Genomic DNA, 14,167 nt, shown 5'->3' with positions numbered 1-14,167 from the left:
GGGGGGGGGGACTTATTTTCTGCCAGTGCAATTTTGAACTTCTTCCTTCATCACCTTTGACTCTTTATCATATGCTTGTTCCTGAAATATTTCAGTGTCAACCACTTCTTTTTAGTATAGTTAACTCTGTTTGTTCCCACTATCTTTGTTTGAAGGAGAAAATTCATGCAAAGTGTCAAGAATCCAAAATAAAGGGTAGAAATGTCAAAGTAAAAGAGGTGAATAGTAGTCTTCTGTGTGATTTTACTGCCTCTAAAAAACCCATTGGAGGGTCGATTCTGGCTTGATGGTACATAATAACATGACTTAAGTATGGCAGAATGAGGAAGATAGGGCAGGATTCTGATCCATTGTTAAAGGGTCACTGTGAATCATAGATGACTCAACAGCACCTAACAACAATAACATGTCTTGTGAGAGTTCTGGCAGCTGCACTGCCAGACTAAAGGCACATGGTTTAAATCCACCAATAGCTACCAGGGAGAAAAATGAGCAGTCTCCTGTGATATTTATAGTCTCTGACAACCTTCTGGAGGGTCAGATATGAGTTGATTTTGACTCAGTAACCCATAACAATAACAACATATCTTGTAACAGTATATACAAAGATTCTCAACAAAATAATAGTAAATGAAATCTAAGAATGTATTAAGAAACTTACATACCACAGTTACATATGCAGGACTGTTTCAGCATTCATGTATCAGTTAATGTAATTTATTACTTCAAGCTAAAAAAGTGGTTTTGTGGTTTTTATAAGGGGTTGAGACTGGGTGAAATCCACAAAAGAATAGATATATAAATAAATGGATCAGAATAGAAAGCACATAGTATACCTACACAAATTAGTTCTTCAGTATCGAGAAGACAGAGATTCTCACCACTGGGCCACTTGGCAGCACAATGATGGATGGAGAAGAGGTTGTTAAAAATTGAAGCTTGCCCAGCTCCACAATCAACATTCTTAGCACCAGCAGTCAGGAAATCAAATGACAAATTACATTAGGTAAATCTGCTATCAAGGACCTCTCCCTAATACTGAAAAGTAACAATGTCAGTCTTAGAAACTAAGGTGTGCTTGATCCAGGCCATGATCTTCACAATTACTTGCTATGCATGAGAGAACAGGACAGGGACTTAAGGAAGACAGAAGAAGAATTGATGCCTTCAAGTTGTATTGTTGGAGAAGAGTCTTAAACATACCATGGACCAACAAGAAAACAAATAGGTCTGTCTGGGAGAGAGTGGAACCAGGTTTTTCCTTGGAAGCTAGGATTTTGAAGCTCTGTCTCACATACTTTGCGCATGTTGTCAGGAGGGGCCAATTCTTGGAGAAGGACATCATACTTGGAAGGGTGAAGGGGCAGCACAGGAGAGGAAGAACTCAGATGAGATGGATTGATTTAGTAATTGGGGCAGTACGGATTTATGTGTCAGAATCAAACTGGCTCAGGACAGGGCAGGCTTCAGAGCCACTCAGCATTGGGTCTCTATTGATCACAGGTGACTTGATGTCACATAACAACAGCAACAAACCTTTAACCTGGTGACTTTGTTCAAATCCACCATCTGCTTTCTGGGAGAAGGATGGACAGTCTCTTCCTGTAAGATATACAACCTCTGAAAACCTATTGAATGAAGATCAGCTATGAGTTGATTCAAACTCAGTGACACACAACACCAATAACCTTTAACTAGGAACAAAAAAGTATTTTTAAATAAATTGTGCTAGAAAAATTCGACATCCACATGGGAAAAAAGTTAGTCTGGACATAGATTGCATCTTCACTAACATTAAAACAGGTTACAGACTTAAATATTAAAAGCAAAAACTATACGCATACAACACTTTTGGCACCAGTAGCCAGGAAATCAAAAACGTATTGCAATGGGAAAGTCTGCTGTTAGGGACCTCTCCCGGGTACTGAAGAGCAATGGTGTCACTCTGGAGACTAAGGTATGTCTGATACAGGCTATCATCTTTGCAATCACTTGTTATGCATCAGAGAGTTGGACAATGACTAGGGAGGATAGAAGTGCAATTGATACCTTTGAGCTGTGGTGCTGGAGCAGAGTATTGAAAATACCATGGACTGCCAAGAAAACAAACAGATTCTTCCTTGAGAGGGTTAAACCAGGTTTCTCCTTGGAGGCAAGGATTCTGAGGCTTCGTCTGACATACCTTGGACAGGTTATAAGGAGAGACTGGTCCTTGGAGAGGGACATTATGCTTGGGAGGGTGGAGGGACAGCGCAGGAGGGGAAGACCCTCTATGAGGTAGATTGATTCAGTGACTGGGGTAATCAGGATGGGTGTGTCAGAGGCAGTGCAATTGGCACAGGACAGAGTGGAGTTAGGGCTGTTGTACATAGGGTTTCTGTGAGTCGCAAGTGACTCGGCGGCACATAACAACAACATACAGAAGATAAACATAGAGGGAAATCTTGATGTCCTAAGCTTGGCAATAACTTTTAAAATCATTGCAATTTGGGTGAAAGTATATAAAACATACTGTTTTTCATGAAATTTTTCATACACGCATTTTATAACATTAGTTGCAATACTCGCATCTGATCATCTTATCATATATTGCTTTTCACCCATTTTTAGTATGTGCCTGTTTTTGATTTCTGCCCCTAAAACCGTGCCGGAGAGTCAGCTTTGGGTCAGTTCCAACTCAATAGTACATAATAATATTATTTATTGATTTGTTTTTCCTGTCCTTTCCCTTCTATCCTTGGTAACCATCCAAAAATTATCTCTGTATGTAAACTTTCCCTTTACTTTTTATGACAATGATCTTACACAATATTTGTCCTTTTGTAACTGCCTTATGTCATTCAACATAGTGTCTTTTAGGTTCATTTGTTGTGGTGTATCATGTCACAAATTCTTTGTCATTCTTTAGTATTGTATAGTACTCTATTGTGTAGATGTACTGCAGTTTCTTTCATCATTAGTCTGTTGGTACACTTGACTTGTTTCCAACTCTTTACTATTGTAAATAATGTTATAATAAACCTAAATATGCATGTATCTGTGGTCCAGCTTTTCTTTTAGAACATATGTACACACAGACACACATACACACAAACATATATATTCATATTGTAGTAGAATTACTGAATGTCTAAAAGCCATTTTCAGTTGTTTAAGAAAACACCGAACTAGGGAGCTCTGGTGGCCTAGTGGCAAGACGCTGCGCTGCAGTCCTAGTGGTACGTGGTTCAAATCCACCAGATGCTCTGCTGGAGTAGAAGGAGGCAATCTCCTTCTGTACCAGTCAGATCTCATTAATACAATTTAAAAAAAAAAAAAGAAAACACCAGACTGTTCCATAGTAGTTGCACCTTTTTACATTCAGATTAGCAACATATAAGAGATCTAATCTGTCCACACTCTTGCAACCTTGTTCACTGTTTTACTGAACTTTACTATTTTTTGCTGGAGTGATATGATATAACTCATTGTTTTGATTTGTATCTCTCTGTTGGCTTATGATTTTGAGCACTTCTTCAGGTTTCTTGGTTATTTGAATGTTTACTAAATTTTTTTTCATTGCTCTCTGCTCATTTTATAATTGGCTGGTTGTCCTTTTCTTGTTGAGGTGTTGGAGTTCTTTATGTTGGAGTTCTTTATGAATTTTAGAGATTTGCCCCTTGCCAGATATATTGTTGGCATTGGATTTTTTTAAGATGCAATTCAGAAAAGAAAATATTGATAAATTTTATTACATTTATTACATTTAAAAACCTCTGCCCTGCAAATGACACAATTAAAAAGTATAAATAGATAAACCTCAGACTTGTATAAAATACTTGCTAAATACTTTTGTGATAAAGAGCTATATCTAAGCTATACAAAGAACTATTAAAAATTCAGCATTAACAAAACAGCTATGCGATATCATCTCAACCCAGTAAGGATAGCAACATTTAACATCAAAAAAGCAAACATCACATGCTGATGAAGTTGCTGAGAAACTGGAAGCCTTACTCATTGTTGGTGGACTGTAAAATGGTGCAACCACTGTGGGAGGCAGTATGGCACTTTCTCAAAAAGTTCCAAATATAGATACCATTTGACCCCACAATTCCACTACTGGGAATATACTCTAAAGAAACCATATCTACCACCCAAGCAACTGTATGCACACCCATGTTTATTGCGGCTTTGTTCACAATAGCAAAGAGTTGGAAACAACCCAAGTGCCCATCAACAAACAAATGGATAGAGAAGCTCTGGTATATTCACACAATGGAATACTATGCTGCATTGAAAAACAAGGAACTCATGAAATACTATACAAAATGGATGACCCTGGAGGAAATTATGCTGAGTGAAATATCTCAGTCACAAAAGGACAAATATTGCACAGTGCCACTGTTGTAAGACGGGACGGACATTGGAGCTAAGAAGACTGAGAAAGAGGGGATAAATAATGTATACTGCATAGATGAGGGAGAAAACTGTTTAAAAGGAATATATGATTAGGTATTATCATGACAGGAGTCCAGAATGAAGGACACACAGCAGAGTGGACTTGCGGGGGGAGGGATTGTATAACACGGAAAGAATTTTTCTTTTACATTTCAAGGAGAAAAGCAAATTGGGGTTTGAGAGGGGAAGGGCAGGGAGAAAAGTGCAACAATGAAGGAATGGAAATCCTAAGTCTCTAAGATTTCATTAAAATTTAAAAAAACTCAGCACTGATGAAAAAGACGACTCAGTTGAAAAATAGGAATCTAAACAGACATCCCAGTAAACAATATACAGATGGCAAAATAGGAATATGAGCAGGTAGGTGTCCAACATTATATGTCATTAGAGAATAACAATAAAATGAGGTACCTCTGCACACCTATTACAGTGGCTAGAATCTCAGATGTTGACTGATAAAGATGTAGAGCACCTCAAACTCTTGTTCCTTTCTGGTGGAGATGCAAAACGATTTATCATGTGACTATTTTAGAATATAGTCTGATAGTTTCTTAAATGAAATACAGGTTGATGATGTAAACAATCATTTGGTCGCTTGTTTTGTGCTGCTGAGTTGAAACTGGCTCGTAGCTGACTCTCCAGTGTGTTTTCTGAGACTGTAAATTGCATAGGAGGGGTGATGGCCTGTCTTTATCCACAAAGCTGCTGGTGAATTTGAATAGCATGCATTTGAGTTGGCATTGCAGCTTCTTATTCCTAGACCACCAGAGCTTCCTAACAATTGGTCTGAGTATTCTAAATTAATTGAATAGCATGTCCAGAAACAATCTACATACAAATATTTATTTGTAGCACTTTTATTTATAATTGCCAAAAAGTGAAAGCAACCAAAATGATAGAAAATTATGATGTATATATTATCTTCTCCAATGGCTTATTATTTAGCAATAAATAATGACTTACAAAGCTTTGGAAAGACCTGAAGGAAAGGTAAATGCATGTTGCAAAGCGAAAAAAGCCAGTCTGAAAATGATCCGTAGCATTTTATTTTCGTTCTCCATCATTGGGAGGGAATGGGGAAGGTAAATCTACAAAGACAGTAGAAAGATCATGGTTCAGGGAAACAGGAGAAATAAAGGAATGTTTATGTGGACACCGGACAGTTTGGGGGCCAGATTCTATTATGCATTTGTCAAAATGTATAAAAACCATAATATATAATGATTCATTCTTTAGATAGTCTATGGACTTCAGTTAATACTAATGTATCAGTATTGAACTTTAGTTAATACAGATGTATCAGTATTGGTAGACTAGTTATAACAAATACATCACACTATAATGCAGAATGATAAAAATAGAAAAAACTGCAACTGGTTGAAGGAGAAGATGTATGAGACTGCTCTGACACTGATGAGTCAAATGTGATAATGGTTACCCATGGTGGACAGTGTTTGGTGGAGCTTCCCGATTTAAACAAGCTTGGAAGCAAGAATGGCATCCACTTCCAAAATGGCTTGCCTCTGAAAAATCTGAACATGGAGAAACAAAGTTATATAGATGTTCAGGTCTTTCATTCATGGGGTCACTATGAGTCCTCTGTGACTTATCAACAACAATATATCAGTATTGGTACAGAATAATTATAATAGGGAAAAACTTCAACTGGGTTGAAGGAGATGTATGGGAATTCTTTACTTTCTATGTAGTTTTTCAATAAAATAGCTCTTAAAAAGACTGCATCATAAAACAAAGCTTGCTAAAATATTTTTATTGATATATAGTGAACAGTATCATTTCCATGACTGACTTACTATATACATTTTTAAGTATACATTAAGAATTAATCATTTAAATTTATTTGTTAATAGGATAAGGATGAGACTGAAACTATTAAGCAGACTCAAATATCTGAGGTATATGATGGGGAAGGTCCAAAAAATGTGAGATCTGATGTTTCTGATCAAGAAGAAGATGAAGAAAGTGAAGAATGCCCAGTGTCTATTAGTAAGTTTAAAGGCTCTGCTCTATTACACATCTTTGTGGTTCATGTATTGACACTGTTTGATAAAGTGTATGAGGATAAAATTTAGTGCCTAGCAACTCTACAGTTCAGATTCATCTATCAGTCTAACACTGTTTACCTGTCCATGCTGCACTACTATTCTGATACTTAGTGTTTTTAATATTTTCCGTATTGTATAGAAAACACTTATACATTATAGGTATACAATAAATAATAGTGCAAAATTTTGCTGAAAATTATGTATGAATCAATGTAGATTTGTCTAAAGCTGAAACTCAAGCTTTGACTAATTACGGAAGTGGAGAAGATGAGAATGAGGATGAAGAAATAGAAGACTTTGAAGAGGGGCCTGTTGATGTGCAGACTTCACTTCAAGCTAACACTGACACCACAGAAGAACATGAACATAATCAGGTAATCAATATAGACCAGCCTGCCCTCCTCTAAGCTCATTTTAATTATAGGACAGCAGATTATTCTTAAAGGTGCCAGAGTTTATTGCTTTCCCTATTTTTGTAAATAAACACTTTACTATACCTGTTTCAACCTGAAACCTTTAAATTCAGCAATATTTCCTTTTTTTTCAAGCATTGTAGTCTTAAGTTTCTATAAGAAGCCTTAAAGAATTTGAAGATTACTTTAGGAAAAAAAACGTTTTCATTTATATTTTAGTCTTACTCATACATAAATATGTTGATTAGGACAAAGTCAGAGACTTACAACAACAAAAAATATTGCATTCCCCACTTCATCCTCTTCCCACACTCATATTTTTAAAAACTTATTATTAATTTCAATGAAAATGTACAGAGACTTTGGATTTCCATTCATTCATTGTTGCACTTTTCTCCCCTCCCAGCCCTCCCCCCTAGTACACTACCCTCTTGGAAAAGTAAAAGAAAAATTCTTTCACTGTTTTACAGTCACTCCCCCCAGGTCCACTCCAGTAGGCAACCTTCGCTCTGGACTCCTGGCATGACAAAAATACCTAATCACATACCCCTTTTAGACAGTTTTCTCCCTCATCTGTTTCAATGCAATATAGATTATTGAACCTGTCTTTCTCAGTCTCCCCCCAACCCTGAGGTCAGTCCCATTTTACAACAGTGGCACCATGCAGTATTTGTCCTTTTGTGACTGGGATATTTCACTCAGCATAATGTTCTCCAGAGTCAACCATTTTGAATAATATTGCATGAGTTCCTTGTTTTTCAATGCAGTGTAGTATTCCATTGTGTGACTATGCCACAGCTTCTCTGTCCATTTGTTGATGGGCACTTAGGTTGTTCCAGTTCCTTGCTATTGTGAACAAAGCCACGAAAAACATGGATGTGCACATAATCTGCTTGGATGTCAGTTATGGTCTCTTTGGGGTTTATTCCCAATAGTGGGTCAAATGGTATCTCTATTTGCAACTTTTTGAGAAAGCGCCACACTGCCTTCCACAGTGGTTGTACCATTTTACACTCCCACCAACAGTGAATAAGGGGTTCCAGTTTCTCCACAACCTTGTCAAACCAAGCTAATATTATAATGGCTACTTTTAATTATCTCTATTTCTGAATAGTTTGTCTATCTGGAGAAGTTCTGCTTTCTAGCATTAGGACCATTAAGAGTAGGAATTATCTTAATAATAGCAAGATTGTCTTAAGTTTAGTTCTTACTTATTAACTTTTATTATAATAAATGAGGTTGGTTTGGGGGGAGGGTTTGAGGGGTTTTTTAGTTGCTTTATCTCATCCTCCTTTAATTATATCTTTCTTGGTTAAATTTATATGTAACCAAATATTTAAATTTAGCCGCTGTTGTTATTGTTAAGTGCCTTCAGGTTGTAGGCAACTCATAGCAACCCTATGAACCAAAGACCTGAGCACATGTATAACTTTCATCCTTTCTCCGGGTTCATAGGGTTTTCTGAGGCAAGCTATTTCGGAAGTGGATGCCACTCCTGCTTCCGAGCTTGTTTTAATCGGAGAACTCCACCAAACACTATCTACCATGGGTAACCATTATTGCATTTGACACATCAGTATCACAGTGTTTACCTTCACAGCAACCATGAGTTACCTCTGTACAGCAAATAGACCGGTGCTATATCACTTAGAAGAATGTTTGACCAAAACCAATTTAAATTTAGCCATAGTTTACTCATTTTATTCAAACTGATTGCTGAATCTGGAAAATATTGTTTACCTTGTCGAGTTTCTCCTGAACTCAATAAATGTCTTAATTTTTAATTTCTCTTGAACATAAGCCAAGTCTCCTGTTGTTGTTGGGTGCCATTGAGTATAACTCAGAGTCTGTGAACCACAGACCCTGTCCTGTCCTGGGCCATCTTCATCATATCTGACACTCTTGAGTCACCATGTCAATTCATCTTGTTAAAGGTCTTCCTCTTTCTCACTAGCACTCCACCTTCCCAAACTTGATATCCCTTTCCAAGGAATATTCTCTTCCAGCACCATGTCCGAAGTATGAGATGAAACTTTGCCATCTTTGCCTCAGAGGAACACTCTGACGGCACTTTTTCCAAGATAGACGTGTTTGTTCTTTTGGAATCTTTGTAGAACTATCTGTGGACCAAATTTGTAAATCCTTTTATTTTCTAGAATTGTCATTGTGTATCATTGAATCCAGTTCATAGCTGACTTGCCAGTCATTTTTAGAGGCAGTTTAATTGCACGGGGGAAGATTGCCTATTTCTCCCACAGAGCAATTGATTGATTTGACCCATGTGCCTTTGGGATGGCAGTGCAGCTTCTTGGCTTTGGCCAGTCTTTGCCTTTCTCTACTTGTTTATTGTGTCAGTTTGATGGAGTATATTTTCCAGTATTGTTTTTAAGAAAGAGTAGATAAAAGACATGTGTTTTATGATGTTACACATCTGAAAGAATTTTGATTCTTGCTCACTGAAAAGAATTTCCCCTATTTCTTTGAAAACATATATATTTCTTGGTATTGTTTCCAATCCTTATGATGAGAAGTTAGCGCCTTCCTTAGTTTCTAAGTTACTGCCCTTTTTATTTGTTTTTTCCCTCCCTGCCATTTCTTGCCTAGTATATAGAAGCTTGTCTGCTAGGATTCTGTGTGAGAAGGGAGCTGACAACCCTTCCATTTTATTTATTTATATATATATATATATATATATATATTCATACTAGATCCTTCTGGTTTTAATATGGCACCTTAACCTGTCTTCATTTGTGCTCTCTGTCACTACTATCATGGTTCCCAACCCCCAGGTCTGATGCTCACTTCTTCATTTTTTTGTTGAGGTTAGAGGAGGAGCCTAGATATTTCACTTTTTTTTTAACACCTTCAAATAATCATCCTTTTTAAAGCACTTTACCACCACCACCATTCTCCTTCCTTTTCTAAAATCTGGTACCTCCAACTATGGAATGAATCTCAGCTTTTGTTGTCTACCTTTTGCTGAAGGCATTTAATTTTCTCAATCTCTGTCTGTAATATTACAACGCAACGAAACACAGTCACATCCTGTGTCATCTTCCTAGTCCTTGTGCTTGAGCCCATTATGGAAACCACTTTGTCAGTCCAACTCCTTAGGGGCGTTCCTTTTTTTCACTGACCTGTACCAAAGATGCCTTTCTCCAGGGACTGAAGCTATTAAAACATGTCTTTTCCCTTTTAGGTTCTACAGCATGAATTTAAAAAAGAAACTGAAAGTAAAAATGTCTCTTTAGAACAAGAACTCGCTGCTACTAAAGGTAAGAAATGTAAGTAACATAGGATTAGCTAAAAAAAAAATTTAAAATTTGCACACTACATAGAAAACAGGTCATAGGTACTTTTTTTAAAAAAAAAGAAGTGCACTTCCGTACTGTTTTTATCCCTACTCTTTAGCTATAAATTGAGGGGTCATAAGGGCTGGAGGAAAGTATTTAAATTTACATGTAATTAGTTTGATAGTCATAAAACAGTATTGTTTAAAGATCATATGCAGATAGGTAGAACCAAGAGAGTATATTTTGTGCATATATACTTTCTAATTTGTCAGAATATTGTTAACAGCTAGATGAGAAAAATCCACTTATTTCAAAATGTCTCATGAACATTCAGAAGAAGATATATCATAGTATAATAGAATGTTGTTGTGTTGTTGTTAAGTGCCATCCAGTCGCAGGCAGCTCATAGGGACCCTATGAAGGAGAGTCCTCAACGCTTGGGGGTGTCTCATCCTCTCTCCAGGTTCATAGGGTTTCCAGAGGCAAGCTGTTATGGAAGTGGATGCCACTCCTCCTTCCAAGCTTGTTTTAATTGGGGAGCTCCACCCTACTCTGTCCACATTGGGTGGCCAACCATTAATGCATTTGACACATCATTGTCACAGTGTTCAGCCTCACAACAACCACAAGTTACCACTGTATGGCAACTTGTACACCAGGGCTATACGACCTAGAGGAATGTCTGAACAAAAACAATGAAAGACAGGCCCGAGGGCCGCAGATTAAAAGTCACCCACCTTCGGCTTGGTAGCATCGCTTTCTGTCCACTGGGCCAGCTGATCTCTCTATGTTGATGTTATTGTTAAGTGCCATTGAGTTGCAGGCAACTCATAGCGAGCGACCCTATGAAGGAAAGTCCTCGACGCTTGGGTGTCTTTCATCCTCCCTCCAGGTTCATAGGGTCTCCGTGTAATAGAATAGAAGAATAAATATCAAAAGGACATTAACTTTTCAGGAAATTCTTAATAATGGAAATGAAGATGATTATTTTCAACCCTTCATAAGTAACAGTGTCAGTCTAGTGATAAAGGTGTGCTTAATCCAGGCCATGGTCTTCTCAATTACTTGTTCACTTCAGAGAGCTGCGTAATGGCTAAAGATGACAGAAGGAGAACAGGTACCTTTGAGTTGTGACACTGAAGAATCTTGAACATACCATGGACTGCCAAGAAAACAAATAGTTCTGTCTTGGAGAGGGTGAAACCAAGTCTCTCCTTGGAGGCAAGCATTTTGAAACTCTGTCTTACATACTTTGAGCATGTGGCCAGGAGAGATGGGTCCTTGGAGAAGGACATCATACTTGGAAGGGTGGAGGGACAGCACAGGAGAAGAAAACCCCAGATGAGATGGATTGATACAGAGTGAGGGAGGCAAAGAGTATCTCACAATACAAATTCAGGTTTTAGTCCAAAGCACAATTTCTCAGTTAAGTGTAGGCTCCAGTTGCACTTCAGCAGTCCCATCCAAGTCATTGCCTGAGAGCAATAATAAGTCAGCTTCTCCTTCAGTCATTTGTCCAGAACAGTCACGCCTTTAACTGTGGCCAGCACAAATGCAAGAAGCCTCAGATCACAACTTACCACAATTTCTCCACAGCAATACCACAGTCTCTCCAACACCAGGGTCTTACTCTCTTAGGGTCTTACGGCCGTAAGCTTAGCTTGCCTCAAGTCTTGCCATTCTGTGTGGAAGCACTTTTTCTCTTAGCCTCGTCTCACAGCTGCTGATGATTTGCAGTACCGTGTGTCTGCAGTTAAGGTAGCTGGAGACCAAAGGCAGCTAATTATAATGGCTATAAAAGCCAACTTTTAGGCCAAAACCACACCTATTTAATCTGTGTACCAATCAGGTAATTCAAGAAGCTGGACTTTATGAAGAGGAATGTAGAATCAGAATTGGAGAAAGACTCATCAACAACTTGCATTATGCAGATGACACAACCTTACTTGCTGAAAATTTGGAAGACTTAAAACATTTGATGCAGATGATTGAGACTGCAATCTTCCATATCAAGACTCAACATATCAACATTAAGAAGCCAACATTATCACACCCCCATTACCTCAGTCAGTTCATCTCATCTTCCTCTTTTACACTATCCCTTCACCCTTTCAAGCATGATGTCCTTCTCCAAGGCTGGTCCCTCCTGGGTGCAAGCCCAAAGAATTTGAGACAGATCTTTAAAACTCTTGCCTCCAAGGAGCAGCTTGGTTTCACCCTCTCCTGGACAGGGTGTTCTTTTTGTTCTCCTGGTGGTCCATGAGTATGTTTAATACTCTCCTCCAACACCATAACTCAAAGGCATTGATGATTCTTCTGTCAATCTTAGTCATTGTCCAGCTCTCTGATGCAGAGCAAGTAATTGTGAAGACCATGGCCTAAATCAGGTGCACCTTAGCCTCTAGACTGGCATCATTGTTCTTTAGCACTTTTAGAGGTCTCTGACAGCAGATTTCCCGAATGCAATTAGTCTTTTAATATTCTGACTGCTGGTACCAAGAGGGTTGTAAAAAGAGCAGTGGCTGTGTGGGGAACACCATATATGACCTTCCTTAACTTGACAGAGGAAAAATACTCCCATCCACAACATCAGTATCACAAAACCAATTCCCATGAGGTCAGACATGTCCCTCATGCTCCCATCCCTCTTTCTACTCATCTCAGCACCAATCCTACCGCTCTCCTGGGTCTAAAATCTGATGTGGTAACTCACAGACCACAAAGAACCATGTTGGAAAGTCAAAAGTTTATAATGCAGATTAATAGCAGAATATAGTCAAGAGAATTCCCAAAATGTGCACACAGGCACCTCAGCCTTAAACCTTGTAGCTTTAATGTTCCCTTGTTCTCATTCCTGCCAATAAATACTGGCTTCCTCCTGACTGTTCAACACAGTTCTCAGTCCTGCTAATATTGGCTGTCCCCCTTCTTTAGTTCAGCCATTGCTGTTGCTGCCACCCCAAAGCATTTCCTACATCTCACCAGGTTAAAGGAGCTCTCTCTTATCTGGCTGGGGTAAATGTTCCATCTTCTGGTGGGAAAAGATTCCATTTCTACAGTTAGAGTTGTTCAATTTATTGGGAAGACTAACGAGTCTTCTTGTAGATTGTTCAGACTGGCCAATCCTCTTAACAGAATGGTAGATAGCCAATCTCTGTGATAAGCCAGTATGCCCTGTTCACATAGCCCTGCTCTTCCACTTAGTCGTCCAGCCTATAAAAGCCATATTGAAAGACATACCCCGTAAGGGTTGACTGTGGAGCTGAGCAATGTCTGTCTGTCCTGGTGCTGCCAAATGGCCTAGGGAAAATCTTTTTTTTCTTCATGTTTAGCCTCAATCTGTATTGAAGATGAAAGGACCTTTTACAGCAAATGCTTCAGGTCCTACTTGCAAGATCATGTCATCTGTGTAACACAAGTTGAGTCTTCCTCCATTGCTGATGCCACATTCCTCCTCATAAAGCCTAGCTTTTTGAATGATCTTTTCTGCATACAGATTAAATAGGTATGGAAAAAGGACACATCCCAGATGTACTCCTTTCTCCTTGCTATATTTTGAACCTTGTAATATTTGCTTCATTCTGTCAGCGATTTCCTGCTCTAAGTATAGGTTTCACATGAGCATAATAAGGTGTTTGGAAATTCCCATTCTTCTCAATGTTAGCCACAGTTTGTTGTGTTATAGACTGATCAAACACCCAAAACTATGATCCTTAGTCACTTTTTGAGCATGAAACAAAATTCACCCCAGCAACCCACTTTCAGCCAAATAATATCCATGTCTATAAGATGAACAGAAACACCAAAGAGGTACTGAATCCTTAGCATAGTCAAGCAAGTAATAATAAAAGGATAGTATCCTAGGGAGATTATACACATGGACTTCACCTGATGGTATGCATAGGAATCAGATCGACTACATCTGTGGAAGGAACCGCTGGAGAAGCTCAATATC

General features: G+C 38.4%; 1 protein-coding gene across 1 annotated transcript in view; it reads left to right on the top strand.

The window, feature by feature from the left end:
• The window catches only part of PCM1 (pericentriolar material 1), a 161,684-nt gene that overhangs the window by 135,741 nt on the left and 11,776 nt on the right, over positions 1-14,167 (top strand). Inside the window, exons 32-34 of the mRNA XM_006893547.1 lie at positions 6,312-6,447; positions 6,723-6,880; positions 10,119-10,194. Coding sequence (XP_006893609.1) covers positions 6,312-6,447; positions 6,723-6,880; positions 10,119-10,194 — 370 coding nt within the window. The remainder of the gene's footprint in view (positions 1-6,311; positions 6,448-6,722; positions 6,881-10,118; positions 10,195-14,167) is intronic.

This window comes from Elephantulus edwardii, unplaced genomic scaffold (assembly GCF_000299155.1).
Source record: "Elephantulus edwardii isolate Elephantulus edwardi_28Jun2011 unplaced genomic scaffold, EleEdw1.0 scaffold00128, whole genome shotgun sequence".
Taxonomy (NCBI): domain Eukaryota; kingdom Metazoa; phylum Chordata; class Mammalia; order Macroscelidea; family Macroscelididae; genus Elephantulus; species Elephantulus edwardii.
This window is presented reverse-complemented; position numbering and strand designations above follow the sequence as displayed.